This window comes from Oryx dammah, unplaced genomic scaffold (assembly GCF_014754425.2).
Source record: "Oryx dammah isolate SB20612 unplaced genomic scaffold, SCBI_Odam_1.1 HiC_scaffold_25, whole genome shotgun sequence".
Lineage (NCBI taxonomy): Eukaryota > Metazoa > Chordata > Mammalia > Artiodactyla > Bovidae > Oryx > Oryx dammah.
The window spans coordinates 97,015,608-97,038,020 of record NW_024070209.1 but is presented as its reverse complement, the minus strand read 5'-3'; the positions used below and the strand labels follow the sequence as shown (position 1 = coordinate 97,038,020).

The following is a 22,413-nucleotide window of genomic DNA, read 5'->3' as shown; positions in this document are numbered from 1 at the left end:
TTTAGACAAGGGGGTTGATCTGGAGACGTTTCCTCAGGTCCTCTTCAAGGAGGCTTTCTGAGGACTCTAAGAGCCTTGGCTGTTGAATTACTTCTAACCCCTGAAACACTATCAGAGTGGCCTCAGCAAACCACCAAACGCTACATGGCTTTAGCCAGCGCTCTCCTTGGTCCTGGGGAACTCAACTACATCGTAACCAAAGGCGTTTCTGAATTATCAATAAATAAAAATTCAAAAGCAATTCTCAGGTAATTTGCCACTCTCCCAGTTATTATGATCCCATTTGATTCTCACTACAGCCCTCTTTATAGTAACAAAATTGATGCTCATCAAGTTCAGCTATCTGGTTATACAGCTGGACTGTAGTCCAAACCAGTCTGGAACCTCTGCTCTTTCAAGTCCTGATCCTGTGGTGTTTGCCCAACTCCTTGGTGCTTCAGTAACTTAGCACACACCCAGTACACACTGTCCTGAACTCACTGCCTGCCCGGTATCAGAAAATGTCAGCACTTGATATGGAACATCAGTGGGTCAGGATGCACTCATACACAGAAGCTTATGGTTAATAGCATGGACACGGGGATGATTTTGCTTGTTTAACTGTTTTTGAATCCCAGCTCGGCCACCCACCAGCCATGTCCCCTTGGTTCACCTCTCTGAGCCTCAGTTTCCTCTTCTGTAAAGTGTGAGTAATATAATGTTCCCATCACCTGGTTCTATTTGGAGCCAGTGATTTCCATATTTGTAAAGCCCATAACACAGTACCTGGCACAGTGTTAATCACATACCACCACACATCTAACAGACATTTATTCAGGGCCTAGGACAGTAGAAAGAGCCGGGCAGAGAGGGGCCAGGGTGGAGATGCAGTTGAAGAAGACATATACCTCCTCCTCAGGGGAGGGGCACAGATCACAGGTCTCTGCGACAGAGGCGTGGGCTGTCTGGGGAGCTGGCCTAGCCTGCAGAGCTGGCTCAGGTCCCTCTTGTCGCCCCACCTGTCTGCAGGGATGGGGAATAATTTAAAACCAGCCCTCCCCCATCTCTCCTTAATGACCAGCTCTTATCCTTCTGCTCCCCAATGACTAACCTTCCTTCACTTCCTCCCCAATGGCCACCTCTCTTCCATCCCTCCTAGATCAGCTCTTCCCTATCTGCTCCCTGATGTCCATTCCTCATCCATCCCCTCCCTGAAGTCCAGCCTAGATAGGAAGAGCCACACCCACCCTCCCCAGCCTGGAGTGGGCAGTGCCCAACCTTTCTGTGCAGATAAACAGGTCCCCGATGGTTGTTCCCTCGGGTGGACCTGAAGGCAGGCCGATCACTCGCAGGGCTTGGTCATGGACGTGGGGTGGCAGGCCACTGCGCACTGCACGTCCCCTGCGGAGCAGAGTCTGGTCTCCTCCAAACGAAGGAACTGGGGATCGAAATTCAGAATCTCAGAAAGTCATGCAGACCAGGATGACGAAGTCTGAGACCGAAGACCGCAGAATCTTAAAAGAGTTAAGAGTTGGACCGGATTTAGACTCTTAACAAAACTGTTCTAATAGCTAAAATGCATACATCACGAAGGAGTTAGAAGGTGGTCCGAGATCGCTGTGGCCGAGAGGTCTCGGAATGCGATGCGGACTTTAGGAGAGGGGCGGGGCTCTGGGATTGGGTGACTGGGACTACGGGGTGACCCTCAGGATAAGGGAGAATGGGGAACAGCGGGGCCTGGGATCTCGGGAGCAGTCCTCTGTTGTCTGCCTTCTCAAGGACAACTGCCCCGAACCCCCCTTCAGACCCCCTAGCCACAGCTCACCGCGGTGCCGGGTTCTCCAGCCGCTAGCCTCGGGTGCCTGCCCACAAGCAATATGGCGGCAAGGGCGTCGCTGGAAGGTTGGGCGGAGACGGCAGTTCTCGCGACAGTCGCGCTTTCGGGTCTATATCCGGCGCAAAAGTCCCACCTTCCGGTCTTTCGGCTTTCGGCTCGGAGGAGGCGAAGGTGCAACTTTCTTCGGTCGTCCCGAATCCGGGTTCATCCGACACCAGCCGCCTCCACCATGCCGCCTAAGTTCGACCCTAACGAGATCAAAGTCGGTGCGTGCTTTAGATGTGGCCGGGGCTTCGGGATGCGGCATCCCTCCCCGTATTCCGTCCGGCCCGCGGCTCCCGCCCCAATGGCCTTTCCCACGTCGGGCCTCAAGGCCGCTGCCTCCTAGAGGCCTGCCTTCTGGTGCTGCGTTCAGGGCGCTGTGCGGTCGTGGCCGACTCTCTTATTCTTAGTGGGTCTCGGACCTGTGGCGGCTTCGCAGTCCGCACGCCTTAGGGTAAGGTTTGTCTCCGGGCGCTTCTCCCTAGGCTGGGTTGGCCGGCGGCGGGACTGCTCTCAAACCGATGCGGTGTGGGCATCGGCAGCAGTGGCCGAACCCAAGGCCGCCGTCCCACGTGGCGCTTGGAGCGGTTCTCGCCTTGGCTGGAGGGGTGTCTTGCCTTGCTTCCCGCTCTTGGCATTTCTCCCAGAAGAGGCAAACGGTGGTGCGGCCAGGCCCGCCAAGAGGACTGCGGAGGGGAGGCTGTGATTTGGGCGCCCCTTCTGCGGGGGCTCTAATTCTTTCTTTCTTCCAGTGTACCTGAGGTGTACCGGTGGGGAAGTCGGTGCCACGTCTGCCCTGGCCCCCAAGATCGGCCCTCTGGGTCTGGTAAGTCATCCCCGGGGGAGGGGGCCACTTACTAAGTAAGACTCCAGCCTGCGCAGACACGATTGCCTCTGAGGTGCCGTTGACAGGGACAGATTGTCATCCCCTTTTAGGCCTCCGAGCCACTGAACTGGCACCAGCTGCCGCAGAAAGGTTGTATATAAAGGTGGATTCTGCTACTTTTAACCTGTAGTTTTCGTGTGTCTTAGTTGCTGCTCTGAGGGTCCATGAGGGATGGGATGGAGGTTTTTGAAGTCAAGAGTGAAACTGTTGTCTGCTTGGTCTGTTTCTTAGGGAAATAGCCATATGGCTGCTGGAGGATTGAATGGGGTGTGAAATGAAGACCTTTGTGAACGTTACAGTGAAGTCGCTCAGTCCTGACTCTTTGCGAACCCATGGACTGTAGCCTACCAGGCTTCTCTGTTCATGGGACTTTCCAGGCAAGAATACTGGAGTGGGTTGCCATTTCTGTAGAGGATCAATCTACTGATTCATACACTTGGTTTTACCTACTGTCCTGGAGAAGGAAATGGCAACCCACTCCAGTATTCTTGCCTGGAAAATCCCAGGTGGACTACAGTCTATGGGGTTGCAGAGAGTCTGACACGACTGAGTGACTAACACACGTAGGGTTGTACTTAATTCGTCTCTTTTTTTTCTTGAATACAATTAGGTCTTTATTTTTTGGGCAGTGGTCTCCTGTCTGAAAAGTTATCCCATCATGGTTTTGCTTAAGCAGTGGTCACCTTACTCTTCGTTGTCCCTTAGCTCAGCTAGCGCTCACTGGACACCTGTTCAGTTCAGTCGCTCAGTCATGTCTGACTCTTTGCGACCCTGGGACTGCAGTACTCCAGGCCTCCCTGTCCATCACCCAACTCCCGGAGCTTACTCAAACATGTCCATTGAGTCGGTGATACCATCCACCCATCTCATCCTCTGTTGTCCCTTTCTTCTCCTGCCTTCAATCATTCCCGGAATCAGGGTCTTTTCAAAATCAGTTCTTTGCATCAGGTGGCCAGAGGATTGGGGTTTCAGCTTCAGCATCAGTCCTTCCAATGAATATTCAGGACTGATTTCCTTTAGGATGGACTGGTTGGATCTCCTTGCAATCCCAAGGGACTCTTTTAATAAGAGTCTTCTCCAACAGCACAGTTCAAAAGCTTCAATTCTTCATTGCTTAACCTCCTTTATATAATTCTCTTCAGGGAATTATAAAGTGCAGATGCCCAGACCGCATCCCCATAGGTTGACTAGGATTGGTCAGACACCAGGAACGTGGTATCTTTAAAGATCCCCTGGTGATCCAAATGTAAAAGATACCACATAGATCTTTAGGAAAGGGTAGGTAAGGGACATGGCCCCATTGTGGCCTTAAACCTCAAGGTTACAGCCTTGGATAAACTAAACCCGTAACCTCATTTTTCCAATTTAATTATGGTGATAGCCATACCTTGATTAGGTAGGCACAGTTAAACGTGTTTCAAAAGGCTTTCTTGTGTGCTGCCAAGTGAGAGGGACTGGGCAGATTTTCAGATCGGTTTCGGTTAGGGCACAGTGTGATTATATACCTTGTATTTCTACAGTCTCCAAAAAAGGTCGGTGATGACATTGCCAAGGCAACTGGTGATTGGAAGGGTCTGAGGATTACAGTGAAACTGACCATTCAGAACAGACAAGCCCAGGTACTTGGTTTGAGGGAAGGCAGAGGTGGGGATACCTGGGAGGCAGGTGGTAAAAGCAGTTTTATTTGTGGGGAGGGTTGTTTTAAGAACATGGTTTAAATATTAACTCTTCTCACTTTTGAGACACTGAGCAAATCAGCGTTTGCTGGGGAAGGGTAGGCTGTGTTTCTGGTTGTGAAAATTAGCTTGAATGTACATTTGGTAAACAGTGTCTGGCCCATGGTTCTGAGAGCCAAAGTGCATGGTATTATCGGTCCTTTCTTGTTAGAGGGTAGCATAGGGCTTATTTACATGGAGAATCTCTTCTGCAGATTGAGGTGGTACCCTCTGCTTCTGCCCTCATCATCAAAGCCCTCAAGGAACCACCAAGGGACAGAAAGAAGCAGAAAAACAGTGAGTGGTTTTTTTCCCCTGGTAATTTGTGGGTGGTGGTGTGTCCAATGTAATAGACAGCTGTACTTGCTACCTTTAAGGAAACAGGGATGGCACAGGTGTTTGATGTTAAACTGTTACAGAGCCAGGCACTGCTAACAAGTGCCCTGTGTCTCTGCCCAATCACTGGTGTGGAACAGATCCCCTCAGAACATACAGGAGGGAACTGTCAAACAGGGTGAAGAAATAGATAACCAGTAATTGGGGAAGGGCAGTTTCCTAGCTGGATGACATATGGACAGCTTTAACCACCTTGTCACTTTTTTCTCTTCAAAACAGTCCCTTCCATGTAAGGTTAGCAAAACTTGATTTTGTGTCTAGCCACCCGCCACTGCACCTGACCAGTTTTCTGTTGGCTGGTGCAATCCAGTGGTGAGCTAAAAATAACCCCAGCTTAGGAAACAGGGTTGTTCTTCATGTGGATGACTCTGTGCCGAAAGCATGGGAACAGGCTAGAAATGGATGAGAGAAGGACTGTGGTCTGCCCAGGCCTCAGGTGGTAACAAAGCTTTTGGTCTTTTCTCTTTTCTGCAGTTAAGCACAGTGGAAACATCACTTTTGATGAGATCGTCAACATTGCCCGGCAGATGCGGCATCGGTCTTTAGCTAGAGAACTTTCTGGTAAGAGCAGAACAGTTTGGGGCCACCTTAGCTGTAACTTGAGATGTATTCCTTTAGTGGCCTTTTCCCAATTAGAAGGGGCTTTTTTTTAACTCTGTAAGACCTGGAATTGGAGTGTCTTTCAGTTTGAGTCTGGGTATAATGGGATCTGTGGCCAGTTTTGCACTTGGAGTTTTTAAATAATACTGAGTGCTGAGTTTTGGATTAGGGGAGCAGTAATAATTATTCCTGTAATCCATAAAATAGTTACTCCTTGTTCTTCTCCTTACCTGTATTCCCTCTGGTATGTGAGAGTTGCAAGGGACTGACTTCCCCTCTGATTCCACCTTTTCTTAATGACAGGAACCATTAAAGAGATCCTGGGGACCGCCCAGTCTGTGGGCTGCAATGTTGATGGCCGCCACCCTCATGACATCATAGATGATATCAACAGTGGCGCAGTGGAGTGCCCTGCTGTAAGTCACTTCTGCACTGATATGGTTAAAATTAAGGTGAAGACTGGGGGCGGAGCTAATGTAGCCTTTGAGATACTGTAGAAAGTTCTAGAAATGCTCAGTAGTGGGGGATAAAGTTTTTTGTCCTGTTATTGAGAGGTTTCTTTTTTCCCCCCACAGAGTTAAGAACTGCAAAGGAAAAAGAAAAATAAAGGATCATTTGACAACCAGTGGACTTTGTGACATAACTTCTTCCTTGGGGCGGGGGGTAGCCTAGTCTTTGTGGTCAAATTGTGGTCTTTGGGGCCAAGGTGACAGACGAAGCCGCAGTCTGTGGACAACAGAATTCTGACCTCAAGAAAATACTGTTGGGCAGAAAGGAAACTTGGGAGTTGAACATACTAGAAAATATGTGTAGGAGCTCTTCCCAAACCAGTTTACTCAGTTGGTGGGTTGCAGGCCCAGGGAGCTCAGAATTACTGATGGGACAACCAAAGAACCTGATGCTTATGGTTCTTGATTGATCTCAAGTTGATGTAAAAGCGAGGTTAAAGTCTCAACCCCTGGGTTGGGAAGATTCCCTGGAGAAGGAAATGGCAACCCACTCCAGTACTCTTGCCTTGAAAATTCCATGGGCGGAGGAGCTTGGTGCAGGCTACTACCTGATTTTCTATCTAGAGCTCCTCACTCACTTGATTTGATATGCAGCAAATGAACATCAAACACCTAGGTGCTGAGACAAAAGCTTGAAATACCAACCTGGAAGGGGCTTCTTTCTGGGGATGACCGACAGCCCTATGATCTTCACTTCTAGTTGCTTTCCTCTCCCATTTTTGCTTTTGTGTGTGCGCTCAGACTCGCAGCCCCATGGACTGTAGCCTGCCAGGCTCCTCTGTCCATAGGATCTCCCCATGCAAGAATACTGAAGTGGGTTGCCATTTCCTTCCCCAGGGGATCTTCCTGACCCAGGGTTTGAACCTGGGTCTCCAGCATTGCAGGCAGATGCTTTACTGTCTGAGCCACCAGGGAGCTTAGGTTTCCAAGAAGGTGCGGAACACTTCCTTTACTGGAAAGGACTATCTGAGATCTCTGAAGTGATGAAAGGTTCCAGGACATGGTGCAAAGTCATCAAGGAAACAAAGCTGGAGGCGTTGGGTGACAACCATCTCACAGTAGACCACTAATGGGGAATCAAGCATCCTTATCAAAAAACACCAGGGAAGCAGTTTATAGCAGCTAGGATCTACACTGCTGGTGTAAAGGACAAAGAAGCAGGCCAACAGGCTAAAGAGCTTGGTCCAAGATAACTGGGCTGTCAGGAAGGTGGGAAAAGGAAAAATGACCCACTTTCCTTTGAACCAGGAAAGCATGGCTGCTGTCAGATGGCCCCAGTCTTGTTAGCCCTCCCTCTGAAGTGAAAGTCATAGTTAATGACTTGTTAACTATACATACTATATTACAACAATATATATTATAGTTAATAGCCTTAGGTCTGTAACATGCTGTGGCTATTTTATTCCAGGTGGAAAAAGATCACTTTTATTTTGTTCTGTACTGGGTGGCCGTTTCTTCTCCAGGGGGTCTTCCCAACCCAGGGATGGAACCCTGGTCTGCATTGTAGGGGATTCTTTGCCAGCTGAGCCACCAGGGAAGCCCTCCCTCTGCAGGGATTCCATTTAAAGGCAGGCACCTTGCTGAGGGTGCACCCTCAATTGTGTTTTTCTTGACAGTAAACACTTGTCAGTTCCCTTGAACAGCTCAGAAAGTGCAGGCTGTGTGCAGCATGAGGGAGTCTTCTTCCATCCCCATTCTAGTAACAATTGGCCCTGGGATCCTCCTCCTCACTTGACTCCACTCCCCCAAATCTGATACCTTAGTGGCCCTGTTATGGGGAGTACTTGTTCCCAGCCACTGTTCTTGATTCAAGCAGATGACTATGACAGACCATTGCAAGACACCTGGCCTTTTAAGTACAAACCAAGTCCTTGACTCATTCTTTATAAACCAATGTTTCTGAGTTAAAGGTAAATCTTGAAAACAGAGTAATGTTCCCAGTTACTCTCCAGCATGGAGTCTCTGATGTCTAATAAAAGCTGAACTACACCTGAAGGCCTTCCCACACTCTCTACATTCATAGGGTTTCACACCAGTGTGAATTCGCTGATGCTGACTAAGGGATGAGCTCTGGTTAAATGCCTTCCCACACTCATTGCACTCGTAGGGCTTTTCTCCTGTGTGAATTATATGATGCCGAATAAGGGCGGAGCTCTCACTGAAGAATTTCCCGCAGTCATTACATTTATAAGGTTTCTCTCCAGTGTGAGTCTTCTGGTGGATTATAAGGTTTGTACTTTGGCTGAATGCTTTCCCGCACTCACTACACTTGTAGGGTTTTTCTCCAGTGTGAGTCCTCTGGTGGTTTGTGAGGTTTGCACTCTGGCTGAAGGCCTTCCCGCATGCGTTACATTTGTAGGGCTTCTCCCCTGTATGGATTCTCTGGTGCTGAATAAATGCCGCACAGTAGCTGAAGGCCTTCCCACATTCTCTGCACTTGTAGGGCTTCTCCCCTGTGTGAGTCCGCTGGTGGTTGGTAAGATTTGCACTGTGGCGGAATGCCTTCCCACAGTCGGTACACTCATAAGGCTTCTCTCCAGTGTGGATTCTCTGGTGCTGAACAAGGGCTGAACAGTCACTGAAGGCTTTCTCACACTCGGTACATTTGTAGGGCTTTTCTCCAGTATGAGTTCGCTGGTGTTTTGTGAGGTTTGCGTTTTGGCTGAAGGCTCTCCCACATTCACTGCATTTATAAGGTTTCTCTCCGGTGTGAATCCTCTGGTGCTGAATAAGAGATGAACTCTGGCTGAAGGCCTTCCCACATTCATTGCACTCGTATGGCTTCTCCCCAGTATGGCTCTTCTGATGCTGAGAAAGGGAAGAACAATAACTGAAGGCCTTGCCACATTCATTACACGTGTACGGCTTCATTCTGTGAGGTTTAACTGTACCTGCACTTTTCCCAAAGCTCTCTGTGTGTGTGTCACATTTATGGGATCTCACTTCTGTAGGAACTCTCTGTTGTGGAGAAAGGACTGGTCTCAGATTGAGGCTTTTCCCCAGTTCACTGTTCCTGTGCTCTGACACCCCAGAAGGCATCTCTACACTTGGATCTTGGAATGATTCTTCAGAAATGTCTTGCTCAGGTGGTGATTCAGGTATAATCTTCCAATCTGAAGAAAATTTAGAAAAGTAATTTTTAAAATTCTTTTGGCGGTAGAAGATACTACAATATGAAGGCTGAAGGAGCTGGGCTAAGCCTGTTTGCGGACTGGTTCCATGCTTCACCCAGGATGTGTATGTAAGTGTTAGTTGTTTAGTCCGACTCTTTGTGACCCCATGGACTGTAGCCCGCCAGGCTCCTCTGTCCATGGGATTCTCCAGGAAAGAATACTGGAGTGGGTTGCCATTTCCTTCTTCAAGGAATCTTCCCGACCCAGGGATTGAACTTGGGCTGCCTGTTTTCCAGGCAGATTCTCTACCATCTGAGTCACCAGGGAAGCCCCAGGATGCTTCTGTTCTAAACTGTGTGACCAGAAAACTTTTCAGAGACATGAGCACCCTCTGCTCCCTTTTCTAAACAGCAGCAGTGGGTCCTGAGCCTGCCTCAGACACATACCTCTCCTGTGCTTTTCCCAGGTCCTGGGGTTGTCCTGAGCTGTCTTCTTACTCTCACAATTCTCAGTATGGTTTTGGGCAACCTACTTACCAGGTTTGGAAGCTTTTCACTTTAAAAAGCTTATGACTGATGCCAGCAGGATGAACATTTTTACCTTATCAAATCAGCAATCAAAAACAATGGTTAATCCTAGAGTGCTGATAAGGGTGTAGCAGGTGCGATGTCACATACTGTGAGGCTGCATCAACAGGGATGAGCTTTCTGGAGAGCAATCTGGCTGCACCCGTCCAGAGTCTAAAATGCTGACTTCAGAATTCCACTTGTAAGAATCTATCCTGAGGAACTAATGAGAAATTATGTAGAGCTGCACTGACATCATTTGTTCTCAACACTACATTATTTGTCAAATGAAAAGCAAATACCTAAATGTTTAATAACAAGGAATGACCATAGTATAGCCAATCAAGAGACACTATTTAGCAGTTAAGTCATGTGTGTAATCTGTGCACTATACTTCCTTTTGTAGAAAGGTATTTATTGAAAAAACCCTGGCAAACTATATAATGTGAAGGTAAGCTGTGTTGTCTTTGGGTTGTGGGGTTAGGCAGGGGTAATTTTTATCTTCTTCAATGCGTATGTGTATTTCTAATGTCCTCCAATGACAGTATTATTTTTATAATAAGTTACTGATTATTCCTCTTTGGGACCACATTCATTTTAAGAGAAAACTTTAAAGTGTGAGTTAACGTATAATATTTGGCAAGTGTTAAAACTAATTGAACCCTCTGGTCCCAGACATCTCTGTCTGTCTCCATAGTGGCTTATGGCTAAGGGGAGTGGAGTTTTAGGGAGGGCAACGGAGCTTCTTTTCTCAAGGGTCAATTTTCCTGAAATGGTTCTTCCTGTTTCTACCTTATTTAGGAAAACGGGTTAGTTTCAGGTGCCCTTTATTTGAATTTCTATAGACAACCTTGGCCTGGGTTCAAATCTTGGCCCTACCTCCTACTATTGATATGACTTTGGGCAAATTACTATACCCTGGATTTATTATCTGTGAATGTAGCTCTCTTACAGAATTATGAGAACTAAATGAGCTAAAACACAAATGACCCAGAACAGCAAGTGTTCTATGACTGCTTGTTATTATCTTGAACCTTTGTCTTGTAAATGTTTCCCATTAAGTAGTTTTCCCTGTAAGTTGCATTTGCATTTGAAGCCCAGTCTACCAAGAGCACAGAAGTCCCTGTTTCGGGTTGAAGGTATCTCTATGTCACTTGGTATTAGGCCTTAGATGACTCTGACAGCTCTCAAAAACTGACTGTCTTATCTGAGTCAAAGATGGAAAGAAGAAAAATGGTAATAAAAGAAACAGGAGGAGAAAGGAGCAATTAAGGTTAGGACAGGTTAGGACTCCGTGTTTCCATTGCAGGGGGCACAGGTTTGATCCCTGGTTGGGGAACTAAGATACGGCATGCCCGGCCACAGAGACAAAAAAAATAAAGACCATGTGATGTTCATGAACTGTCTTGCCTCAGCTCACCTCCCCCGAGTGCCGGCTCCTGTATGGGGCTGCTAAGTCACTTCAGTCGTATCCAACTCTGTGCGACCCCATAGACGGCAGCCCACCAGGCTTCCCCGTCCCTGGGATTCTCCAGGCAAGAACACTGGAGTGGGGTGCCATTTCCTTCTCCAATGCATGAAAGTGAAAAGTGAAAGGGAAGTCGCTCAGTCGTGTCCAACCCTTAGCATGGACTGCAGCCTACCAGGCTCCTCCATCCATGGGATTTTCTAGGCAAGAGTACTGGAATGGAGTGCCATTGCCTTCTCCGGGCTCCTGTATAAGACACTCTAATAATATCTCAAACCGAATATACCCAAAAATAGAAGTGGTGATTTTCCCTTTCTAGTTGGTGACTTAGTCAGCCTTTCCATTCACCCAGCTGCTCCGACCCGGGTCACTGTTAATGCCTTGTCTCTCATATCCAATCCCTGGTGAGTCCTGTTGGCTGTAACACCAAGTATGCCCTGAATCTCTGTCCTGACCCACCACCACCCTCTTACTGTTATGTCCTCACTGAACTCCCTGCTTCTGGTCTTTAACCCTGAAAGTCTAGTCTCCACAGGTTACCTTCTCAAACACAAATCAAATATTATCCTTTTTGTGCTCAACACCTTCAATGGCTTCCCATCTTCCTACTTGGATAAAACCTGAACATCTTCCATGGCCTGAGTCTTACATGATCTGCTGCCCTGCCCAGTACTCTCTCTTATTCACTGAGTCCTAGGGTCTTCTGATCCTAACACAAGTTAAACTAATTTCCACTCAAAGCTTCAACACATGGTGTGGCGATGTTCCTTATCCAGACACTCAAACAGCTGGCTCATTCTCTTCCTTCAGATCTCAGCTCCAATGTCACCTCCTCAAAGTGGTCTTTCCTATTCATCTAATCTAGAATAGCCTTCTTGGAGAAGGAAATGGCAACCCACTCCAGTGTTCTTGCCTGGAGAATCCCAGGGACGGGGAGCCTGGTGGGCTGCCGTCTGTGGGGTCGCACAGAGTCGGACACGACTGAAGCGACTTGGCAGCAGCAGCAGCAGAACAGCCTTCACTGGTATTCCCATTCTTACAGTACTCACCGCTATTCAATATTATACCAGTTACTTTGTTTACTCATTTTATTTACGTTCCTTGCTACCATATAAGCAGGGACTCAATCTTCTCCTCTGTTGCACCTCCAGTAGCTATTTATAAAACAACCCCAGGCATGGACCAAGGAGTGAGGCAAAGGCACATCCAAGTCTGTCTGTTACTGTGGCAGGGTGGGATGGAACAACAGGGAACCCTGAACCTGCCCATGAGGCTTGGCGATGCCTAGGTGCTTTGTGGGGCCTCAGAGCAGAGATAGAACACTCTGGGGGCAGTGTTTTAGTTACTCTAACAGCCGGATTTAAAACTCCTCCAATTACTTCACTTGTCACAGAATTAATACAGTCCTACCCTGTCAACACCTTCTTCATAGATATTAGTGTTGTCAAGTACGACAGGCGTTGTTATCCACATTTTTGAGATAGAGAAACAGATGATCACCATTCAGTGATTTACTCTGAATCCATGTACTTGATATGCAGCAAGCCAGCTCCTGGTGTATCTTTGATGGGTCCATATCCAAAGTTGCTTCCACACTAATACTCTACACTAATACCTTAGGGCACCGATTTTTCATGGTAACACCTTTTCCCAACTTTTGTTTCTCGTAACTTGGTGATCTGAATCTTCTTCAGTAACCTCTTCAGGCTCTTGAACCCCTCGGAGACTGAAGAGGCCTTTTCCCAGGAAAATGCAGTTATTGCCATAAAACCCTGCATTCCATCTCTGAAGTTCTATACAGGGTCTCGGGACTCAGGGGAAAAGGTCCTGCCTAACAAGGATGGTGAGCTGGGAAAGGGGTGTGGCGAGGGGGTAAGGAAGCAGCAGGGGAGTCAGGCTCCCTGTGAAGGGAAGTATTTCAGCAAGTGTGAATGGCGCCTGCAGTTACAACAAGGACTGAGGTGACATGTGACAGGCTGCTTAGAGAGAGGCTAAAATGGGAAGAAGAGAGTGCAGATAAACCCTGTGGAAAATAGCCAGAGGCTCTGTTTTGTTTTCATTGACTTAGAGCAACCATAATCAGATATGAAAGCATTAGGTTGCATTTTTAGAAAAATTTAAAATTTTGTCACCTTAAAGCTCTTAAGTTCATTTGTACCTCTGATGCTTTAAGTTTCAAAATATCAAAAGTAGCTGCCCTGCCACAGCTGGGCCTGACCACAGGCCCTGCCAGAGGTCATTTACCTGCAAGGGCTGAAATATGAAGGTGAGGGTGGAGTGAGCAGCCTTAGAGCAGTAAGACCTAAACATACACAGAAACTATGGTTTCCTGTGCTTTTGTTTTTCCTGAGTTTCTTAGCGTCAGCTCTTTAGAAAATTCCAACATGGCCAAGAAGACGGGGTGCAGAATTCAATAGTCAGATAGGGGAGCGGCAGCAGGTGTCACAGGTCAAGGATGGGTAAAGGGGGGCACCCGGGATCCTCAGTGAGGTGACCGTGAAGCAGGGCATGTGCGGGGCCAGCGAAGATGACTCTCAATTCCTGGGGGCCAGCGACACCACCTGTGCTTCCAAACACCTCCCAGCTTGAGGAGACTGAGGCGATGGTATGGAACAGAGGCCTTTGGACTCTGACTGTTGTTGCTTCAAACCCAGCCTGGCCACTTTCTAGCTGGGAGGCTCTGAACCAGTGAGTCAGCCTCTCTCAGCTTTATTTTCCTCATCTATAAAAGTGAGATAGCAATACCTACCTCCCCTATTGTTAAAATATTCAAATGTTTTCAAAGGGGCTTTTGCTCCTGAGACTCTGCCTTGCTCACTCACCTGGACAGGCATTCCTTAGGCCGTCTCTCTCGAGCATCCATGAACCTTCCCTTTGTTCCAACTGGGAGTTCATACCAGGTTGGGAAACTGGAAGTCCTATTTAAAGGGGAAAAGAAGTGGACTTAAGATATCTGCCCTAAGTATAAATAGCTACCCAGAACTGGGGGAGGGGGAATAGGTCATTCATTTCATTCACTCAATAAATATACTGAGCACTGACTTGGTGCTGGGCACTAGGGGACACAGCAGTAAATAAGACAGATGATGGTGCTGAAGTCTTGGTATAGCATTTCTAAAAAGAGATAAAGAAACACCCTCATGGAGGGGTCAAGTCAGAGAGCTAAGCAAGCCCATAAAACAAGTTACTTAGGAAGATGGGAACTTACTGACTACGGAGGACCCCTCCTGGAAGTAGGAAAATGTGGAGGTACGGCCTCGAGGGGGAACAAAATGAAACTGCCTCTTTCCCAACCCAGAATGCAGAGACCGTTCATTAGTGAACGAAGAGGAATAAACACTGTCCCTCGGGTGCATCAGAGCCACTCAGGCTCACTCAAGACTGCGAAGTACCACAGATTTTCAGAACTGAACAGATCCTGAATTTTGAATGGTTTCCTTACCCAGTAAGACCAGGTTTCTGGACTTTCCTGGCATCCCTTCCTCGAACCTGTCCCTCGGAGCAGGGGCCAACTGCCTCCATCCCCCATGGGTAAAATCTACAGTCACACTGCTGAAAGGTGTGGATCCCTGAAACAACAAGCACAGTCCTTCTTGCCCAGAGCACTCAGAATGTGAGGAGGGAGGGAGGCTGGCGGCTCTGGGTGTGGTGGTTAGTGAACCTACTAAAGGTCTCTGAAAGGACTTGGGGTAGATCCAGAAAAGCACCACTGATCACTTCCTATATGCCTAACGCTATACTGGACACTGATGCATGAAAATAAATAACAGTCTCTCTGTCTTCACATGTGTATAATTCTTGTAGACTTTATATATAAATAGTAAGAAATATATGTATATCTATGAGCAGTAATTGGGCAGAAACTAACAGGTGCTCAGGAATTAAAAGTACCAACACAGAGAAAACAAAATTAGAATGCGTGAGTTTATGCAGCAAGGAATCAGCTGCAAATCAGCAAAGAATGTGAATGATGAATGTTTACAGAATGTTTAATAAATATTCCCATGAACTCAGACATCTTACAGTAAGCAGGAGAGCCAGGCACGTTTGCAACCACCTGTAACAATGTGTGAAAGAGAGGGATGTTCTAGTTACTAGGATAATGGAAGAGGAATCCTAGTTGGAGGGTAGGGGTAGGACACTCAGGAAAGACCGCAGAGAGAGAAGGCAACCACCAAGTTGGCCTTGAAGGAGCAGGTTCCTCAGATGGAGAAAGAAAAGGCTATCCAAGGCAGGGGAGGCGTGAGCAGAGGCGTGGAGGCGAGGACATCTTTATCTATTATCAGCTTAGGAAATGGTACCTTCATGTACCTTGTTGGCCATGTCAGACACCTGGATGTTATCTTCCCGTTCCCTGCAGTTTCCCACAAGTCAAATGCATGTTCGTTCTTCCTCCCCAACAGCATGAGAATTCACACATTTCTGTCCACGCCCCTACCACTGCCTTGTTTTAGGCCAGTAGCATTTCCCAAATCTTAACTAATCTCCTGATTTCTAATTTTACCTGTCCTTCCAATACACCTTCACACTGAGAAATGCTTTAAATGGGACAGAGGGTCATTTTTAAAAACAATGAAATATTTAAAAACATGGGGGTCTTTTTATAGAAATAAAGAGAGTAAAATCCACTATGAAGATATAAGGCTGCTGCTGCTAAGTGGCTTCAGTCATGTCCGACTCTGTGCGACCCCATAGACGGCAGCCCACCAGGCTCCCCCGTCCCTGGGATTCTCCACGCAAGAACACTGGAGTGGGTTGCCATTTCCTTCTCCAATGCATGAAAGTGAAAAGTAAAAGTGAAGTCGCTTAGTCGTATCTGACTCTTCATGACCCCATGGACTGCAGCCTACCAGGCTCCTCCACCCATGGGATTTCCCAGGGAAGAGTACTGGAGTGGGGTGTCATCACCTTCTCCGTGAAGATATAAGGGTTATGAACCAAATAACAAATATATAATTCATAAGGGAAAAACTGTAGGAAATACAAGGAGAAATTTAAAATATGATAGCTGTGAGAGATGTTAAATAGCTCAGTTGCTGACAGAGTTAATATAAAATAAACCAAAAAATAAAGGTATGGAAGGAATGAGTAATTTAATAAGGTTGAGCTTATAGAGTTGTAAAGTGCTACACCTTGCAATTACACTACACCTGCATGATTTGTGTGGAGAAGAGACACACACTTTATCCTCCATGGGGCACAGACCAGCCACAGGTGCAGACAAGAAACCAAAGCCACAATTTTGGCATATCTAGAAACATTAAGACCACAGACAAACACATTCAATATATCTGAACAAAAAAGGAAGAAAATAAATTATGGATTCAACTCAAGAGGTTAAAAATATTAATTTTAAAATAAATCTAAGGAAAGCAGAAGCAAAAAAAAAAAACTACTAAAATTTTTTTTAAAATAAAGATTAAAATGGATGAGGAAATCCAAGAGCAGACTTTCTAAAAATGAAAACAGACCAATTTCTAGTCTAGTCAAGAAAAAAAAAGGGATAAGACAGTTCTTACCTTCACAGAAGGACTATGAAATGGAGTTTATTGGAAATAATTCTGTAGAATACTCTTAATGAAATGGGGGAATATTAATCCAATTCTACTAAGTAGAAATAAAAAGGTTTCAAAGCAGGACAAATCATCTCTGGGAAAACAACAACAAAAAAAGTATCTAAAAGGACACAAATCAAAATGTTAAGTGTTACTTCTTTGTAGGAGTAAGGGTGACTGGTGGGGGATGGGTAGTATGTTGTCTACATTTTCCAGGGTTTCTACAAAGAACATGAGTGCCTTTGTAATTAAAAACCAAAAGCACCCTTAGTTTTTTTTTTTTTCCAAAGACTGCTTCTTGGAGTAAATTTCCAACTTACTTGGGGCCCTGCTGTGAGACCAGCTGCCATTCCTTCCTCCTCTTTGTCCTCCTCTTGGGGAAGGGCAGGGTCTGGAGAAGGTGGTTCTGGAGGAAGAGAAAGAAACCAATGAGGCAAAAAAGTTCACAGCTCATCAACTAGAAAGCCTCACATTCTCACTCTGAAGAGCATGTTCAGATGATATTATAGGTCCCAGGGCTCAGTGGGGCTGAATTTGTAGAACTGCAATGGGGTATAAATTTTCGAATTTCCTTTTCCAGCTCAGAAGTTCCATCAATCCACTCAGACACAGAGAGGCATTAAAGTGTAAAGACTCGCAAGCATTCCAGATCCACCACTTCCCAGCAACTTTTCTATGTGATCCCTTGTAAAGTTCCTGTGAAGATTTAAACGCAGACAGAGCAGCAGACACAATGCCTGGCGTGTAAATATACAGCTTACAACTATTATCAATTAAGTTCTTTGGAGAAAGTGGCTCTGCAAATTAAAGACATTTGCTTAATCAAAAGAAGAGGTAGTGACCAGGTGGGATTCACCCCAGGAATGCAAGGTTGCTTCAACACATGAAAAGCTATCTATAATATGCTGTATTAATACAAAGGAGGGGGGAACCCATATGATCATCTCAGTGAACGCCAAGAGGCTATTTAAGAGAATCTGATACCTTTCGCTATAAAACACCTCCAGTAAACCAGGAACAGAAGGGGACTTCCTTAACTTGCTAAGAGCCATTTCCAAAAAGCCCAGAGCTAAAGACTGATGCTTTTCCTCTAAGATGAGGAATAAGACAAAGATGTCAGCTCTTGTCAGATCTAGTCAGTATTACACTGGAAGTTCTAGCCAGAGCAATTAGGCAAAGTCAAGCAAACAAACAAATCAACCGCAGCCAGATTAGAAAGGAAAATGGCATGATTCTGTACACAGAAAATCCTAAGAATCAACAGGAAAAACTAGCGTAGCTAAACAAGTTCAGCAAGCTTGCAGGATACAATGTGAACAAACAATAAAAAGAGAACTCAATTAAAAATGGGCAAAGGATTGAATAAATAGTTCTCCAACTATATTTCTATAACTAGCAATGAACAATCTAGAAATGAAACTTAAAAGAGCATTAAAACAACAAAACACCTAGGAATAAACTGAATATAAGAAGTGCAAGACATTACACTGAAGACTACCAAATTTTTAAAAATCTTTTGTCTAATTCTTTTAAAATTAATTTATTGAAGGATAACTGCTTTACAGAATTTTGTGGTTTTCTGTCAAACTGCAACACAATCAGCCGTAAGTATACATATATCCCCTCCCTTTTGAACTTCCCTCCCGTCTCCCTCCCATCCCACCCCTCTAAGTTGATACAGAGACCCTATATGAGTTTCCTAAGCCACACAGCAAAGTCTCTATTTTTAAAAACAGCTATCTTAAAGATGGTCATGCAAGTTTTATGTTACTCTCTCCATACATCCCCCCTCGCCCCATGTCCATCGGTCTGTTCTCTATGTCTGTTTCTCCACTGCTGCTCTATAAATACATTCTTCAGTATAATTTTTCTAGATTCCATAAATATGCGTTAGAATATGGTGTTTATCTTTCTCTTTCTGACGTACTTCACTCTGTATATAGGTTTTAGGTTCATCCATCTCATTAGAACTGACTCAAATGCATTCCTTTTTATGGCTGAGTAATATTCCATTGTGTATAAGTAACAGAACTTCTTTATCCATTCATCTGTCGATGGACATCTTGGTTGCTTCCATGTTCTAGCTATTGTAAACCGTGCAGCAATGAACAATGGGATATATGTGTTTTTTCAGTTTTTTTTCCTCAGGGTATACACCTAGGAGAGGGACTGCTGGGTCATATGGGGGCTTTAGTCCTAATTGTTTAAGGAAGCCCCATACCGTCTTCCACAGTGGCTGTATCCATTTACATTCCCACAAACAGTGCAAGAGGGTTTCCTTTTTTCCACACCATTTCCAGCATTTATTATTTGTAGACTTTGATGATAGCCATTCTGACCGGAGTGAGGTGATATCTCATTGTAGGTTTGATTTGCATTTCTCTAATAATGAGCGATGTTGAGCATCTTTTCATGTGTTTGTTAGCCATTTGTATGTCTTTTTTGGAGAAATGTCTGTGTAGGTCTTTTTCCCACTTTTTGATTGGGTTGTTTGTTTTTCTGGTATTGAGTTATATTAGCTGCTTGTATATTTTGGAAATTAATCCTTTGTCAGTTGTGAAAACTACCAAATATTCTTAAAGGAAACTACAGAAGATCTAAATAAATGAAAAGCCATCCATGTTCATGGACTGAAAGACAATAATCCTGAGATTGCAAAGATATTCACTAAATTAATTTGGAGTCAATGCAGTCCTATCAAAATCCCAGCTGTTTTGTCAAATAAAAATTTAGGAGCTGCTCCTAAATTCATATGGAAATGCATGGGACACAGAACCATCAATCTGGAAAAAGAACAAAAGGTGGAAGACTCATATTCACAATATCAAAACTTTCTACAAAGCAACAGTGATTAAAGTAGGGTGGTACTGGTAATGGATAGACAGATCAGTGGAGAAGAACTGAGAGTCCAGAAACAAATCCATACATCTCTGGACAACTTATTTTCAACAAGAGTGCCAAGAAATTAAATTTCTTTTTTAACAAAATAGAGCTGGGACACTTAGATATCTACATGCAAAAGAATGAAGCTGGACTCCTACCTCACATCATCTATAAAAACGAACCCCAAATGGATTAGACTTAAATGTAAGAGCTAAAACTTTTAGAAGAAAATATAAATCTTTATAACCTTTGATTAGGCAATAGGTTTATTAGGCATGATATCAAAAGTACAAGGAAAAAAATTAAGTGGGAGTTCATAAAAATAAAAAACTTTGTGCTTTAAAGGACACTATCAAAATGAAAAGACCTGCAAATCATACAACTTCTAAGGGTCTAATATCCAAAATACATACAGAATTCTCTATATTAAAAACTCAACAAAGAAGGACAAATAACCCAACTTAAAAATGAGCAATGGATTTGAGTAGATAGTTAAATAAGATATAAAAAGCTAGTAAGTATATGAAAAGATGCTCAACATCTTTAGTTACTGGAGAAATACATATCAAACCACTGTAAGATACCACTTCACATTCGATTCCTGGGTTGGGAAGATCCCCTGGAGAAGGAAATAGCAACCCACTCCAGTATCCTTGCCTGGAAAATCTCATGGACAGAGGGCTGCAGTCCATGGGGTCGCAAAGAGTCGGGTACGACTGAGCGACTAACACTAAGATAGCTAAAATAAAAAAGACGCATTAAAATAAAGTACTGATGAGGATGTGTGAATGCCTATGTGCTCAGTTGCTAAGTCGTGTCTAACTCTGAGACTGTAGCCCGCCAGGCTCCTCTGTCCGTGGGATTTCCCAGCAGTGGGTTGCTATTTCCTTCTCCAAGGGGTCTTCTGAACTAGGGCTCAAATCCGTGTCTCCTGCATTGGCAGGGGATTCGTTACCACTGAGCCACCAGGAGAGCCTGGTGAGGACATACAGAAACTGAAATTTTCATACACTGCCACTGGAAACGTAAAATGCTGCTGCCACTGTGGAAGACAGTCTCATAGTTCCTCAGAAAGTTAAACAGAGTTACCATAGTTACACAGTAATTCCTCCTTTAAGCATAAACCCTAGCGAAATGACAATATGACCACAAGAAAAGGTTTGCATGCATGTTTATAACATTATTCATAATAGTGCAAACTGGAAACCACTCAGATGTCCATCACCTGAGGCACAGATAAACAAAACATGGTATAATCCATGTAATGGAATATTATTTGGCCATAAAAGGAAGTACACTTCTTGAAACATACTAAGGGAAAGACCCCAGACACATATACTGTATGATTCTCCTTTCATGAAACGTCCAGAACAGGCAAATCCATAGGGACGGAACGATGAATAGTTGGCCAGGGACTAGGGGGAAAGGAGACTGTGGAGTAGTGTGAGATGATGAAAATGTTCTGGAATTAAATAGTCGCAATGGTTGCCTAACTTTGTGAATATAATAAAAGCCACTGAACTGTAATCTTTCAAACTGAGTATTATAGCATGAAAATTATATCTCAATTAAAAAAAACAACAAGAGTGGTAGTGTAGTCTTCAGGAACAACGCTAAAAAAAGTAAACACGTCTGAACACTGGTCTTAGTACAGACTTCATGTTACTGAGCTGTACCTATCGATCGTACTTATTTTCACCTTTGGTACTATGGGGAGGATGATAACCATCCTGCTTGTGTTCCCGGGTCTCTGAGGGAAGACAACGTGAAATGCTGGATGTGAAATTGCACTTGATGAGTGACAGACCGATTCCTGGTCTAGCGGAGGACGGCAATGCCTCAGTGGTTACTATTACATACACATTTGTTCTGTTCTGTAAAGCATTCAAGGTGCTTTCAAAAGCATCATCTTATTTGATGCTTACAGTTCTTAGAGGTGAACGAGGTAGTTAACGTCATTTTACCTTTTCCTCAATGAAGAAACACAGGTCAAGAGACCTGGCTGGTACCCCCCAGCTTAAACAGGAATCCCAGCCTTCTGATTCTAAATTCCCAGGATTCGCCAAGATTTCACAATCCAACTGGGTTGAACCCACCCTCAGTATCACGGGAAGCCAACAGGTTCCCATTCTGAGTATCCCTGGTTGCTTCAAGTAGGCTGGAAGATCAGAAGCAATAGAGCAGGCCCTGAGCACGTCTCATTTTCCTTTCCAGGGCCCACTTCTACTTTTTAATGCCATAGGTACGTCAACAAATCAGAGTCAGGAACAGGATACTCAGAGATGATTCAGGACTGAGCTCTTCAATTTTTTTTGACCCCATAATTATTCAAAAAAGGACCGTCCCCAACTACTTGTGGAAAGGATAACCGCTGAGTTCGGAACCGGGTCACACAGCAATACTGGCGCGCAGGCTGGAAGCCACGAACCGCTCCAACACTCCTTCTCACCTCCTTCCTCCGGCATCTGGGTCCCACCTCGCGCCACCGCCTCCCAGCAGTTCTCTGAGCGTCGGCGTCGCTTCACTGCGGCCCCAGCCCCGCTTTGGACTCTTCTCGCAGGCCTCTCCCCTCAACGGCCGGATCTGAGACTGCGGGGCTGAGCCGGGTCCGTCCTGTCCGGCGGGTCTTTCATTGTCTCCACAGCCACAGCCGGGCTTCGGCTGGGGAGCCCGTGATGCAATCGCCGACTCGGTCTCTAGCGGAACACCGCTTGAAAAAGCCCGCTGCCCTCTACGTGAAAATGCTCCAGGCCACGGCTACCGCTTGAAGCTCAGGAAATGCGGTCGCAGGCCCGCCTCTGCACCAAAGGGGGGCGCGCCTTAAAAGCGTCACTTCCGGACACGCGCACAGCCCTCCTTGCGCA

At 45.4% G+C, this 22,413-nt stretch overlaps 3 protein-coding genes and 1 non-coding gene across 12 annotated transcripts in view; 2 read left to right on the top strand and 2 right to left on the bottom strand.

The window, feature by feature from the left end:
- Positions 1-1,875, bottom strand: part of LRSAM1 (leucine rich repeat and sterile alpha motif containing 1) — a 34,097-nt gene extending 32,222 nt beyond the window's left edge. For 3 of the 6 annotated variants that reach the window (XM_040225176.1, XM_040225179.1, XM_040225181.1), the window contains exons 1-2: positions 1,805-1,871; positions 1,258-1,493 (exon numbers count right to left, since the gene is read on the bottom strand). The gene's annotated coding sequence lies outside the window, so the exon portion shown is untranslated. The other 3 variants (XM_040225177.1, XM_040225180.1, XM_040225178.1) reach the window with 2 other exon arrangements.
- RPL12 (ribosomal protein L12) lies at positions 1,819-6,054 on the top strand. 2 transcript variants are annotated; one of them, XM_040225228.1, is made up of 7 exons: positions 1,819-2,082; positions 2,611-2,684; positions 4,265-4,363; positions 4,675-4,756; positions 5,330-5,416; positions 5,759-5,871; positions 6,031-6,054. In XM_040225228.1, exons 1-7 carry the CDS (start codon positions 1,857-1,859, stop codon positions 6,034-6,036), a joined length of 687 nt encoding a protein of 228 aa, XP_040081162.1. In that variant the 5' UTR covers positions 1,819-1,856; the 3' UTR covers positions 6,037-6,054. The 2 variants fall into 2 exon arrangements, 1 of the variants encoding a protein (XP_040081162.1); XR_005718455.1 differs by having other exon boundaries at positions 1,955-2,312.
- Positions 5,120-5,248, top strand: LOC120852351. Its single transcript, XR_005718531.1, has one exon. It is a non-coding gene; the product is annotated as a small nucleolar RNA SNORA65 (small nucleolar RNA).
- A 1,717-nt stretch (positions 6,055-7,771) lies between the features above and the next one.
- Positions 7,772-22,371, bottom strand: ZNF79 (zinc finger protein 79). Of its 3 annotated transcripts, XM_040225159.1 has the most exons (5): positions 21,999-22,371; positions 16,987-17,072; positions 14,554-14,680; positions 13,934-14,029; positions 7,772-9,077 (listed from the first exon to the last, which is right to left on the bottom strand). In XM_040225159.1, the coding sequence occupies exons 1-5, from the start codon at positions 22,012-22,014 to the stop codon at positions 7,906-7,908; spliced, it is 1,497 nt and encodes a 498-aa protein (XP_040081093.1). In that variant the 5' UTR covers positions 22,015-22,371; the 3' UTR covers positions 7,772-7,905. The 3 variants fall into 3 exon arrangements, with proteins under 3 accessions (XP_040081093.1, XP_040081095.1, XP_040081094.1); XM_040225161.1 differs by lacking the exon at positions 14,554-14,680 and having other exon boundaries at positions 21,999-22,356; XM_040225160.1 differs by lacking the exons at positions 16,987-17,072; positions 21,999-22,371 and adding an exon at positions 16,262-16,429.
- Between the last annotated feature and the right edge of the window lie 42 nt (positions 22,372-22,413).

What these genes read in the sequence shown, in the direction of transcription:
- RPL12 (XM_040225228.1), top strand. Translation starts at nt 1,857, where the DNA reads ATGGCGGCAAGGGCGTCGCTGGAAGGTTGGGCGGAGACGGCAGTTCTC. An exon ending in AGATCGGCCCTCTGGGTCTG is followed by an intron (nt 2,685 to 4,264) that starts GTAAGTCATCCC and finishes GTATTTCTACAG; the next exon opens with TCTCCAAAAAAGGTCGGTGA. An exon ending in TTCAGAACAGACAAGCCCAG is followed by an intron (nt 4,364 to 4,674) that starts GTACTTGGTTTG and finishes TCTCTTCTGCAG; the next exon opens with ATTGAGGTGGTACCCTCTGC.
- ZNF79 (XM_040225159.1), bottom strand. An exon ending in GTCTCACAGCAGGGCCCCAA is followed by an intron (nt 14,681 to 16,986) that starts GTAAGTTGGAAA and finishes TTGTTGTTTCAG; the next exon opens with GGATCCACACCTTTCAGCAG. An exon ending in CAGAAACCTGGTCTTACTGG is followed by an intron (nt 14,030 to 14,553) that starts GTAAGGAAACCA and finishes CCCTTTAAATAG; the next exon opens with GACTTCCAGTTTCCCAACCT.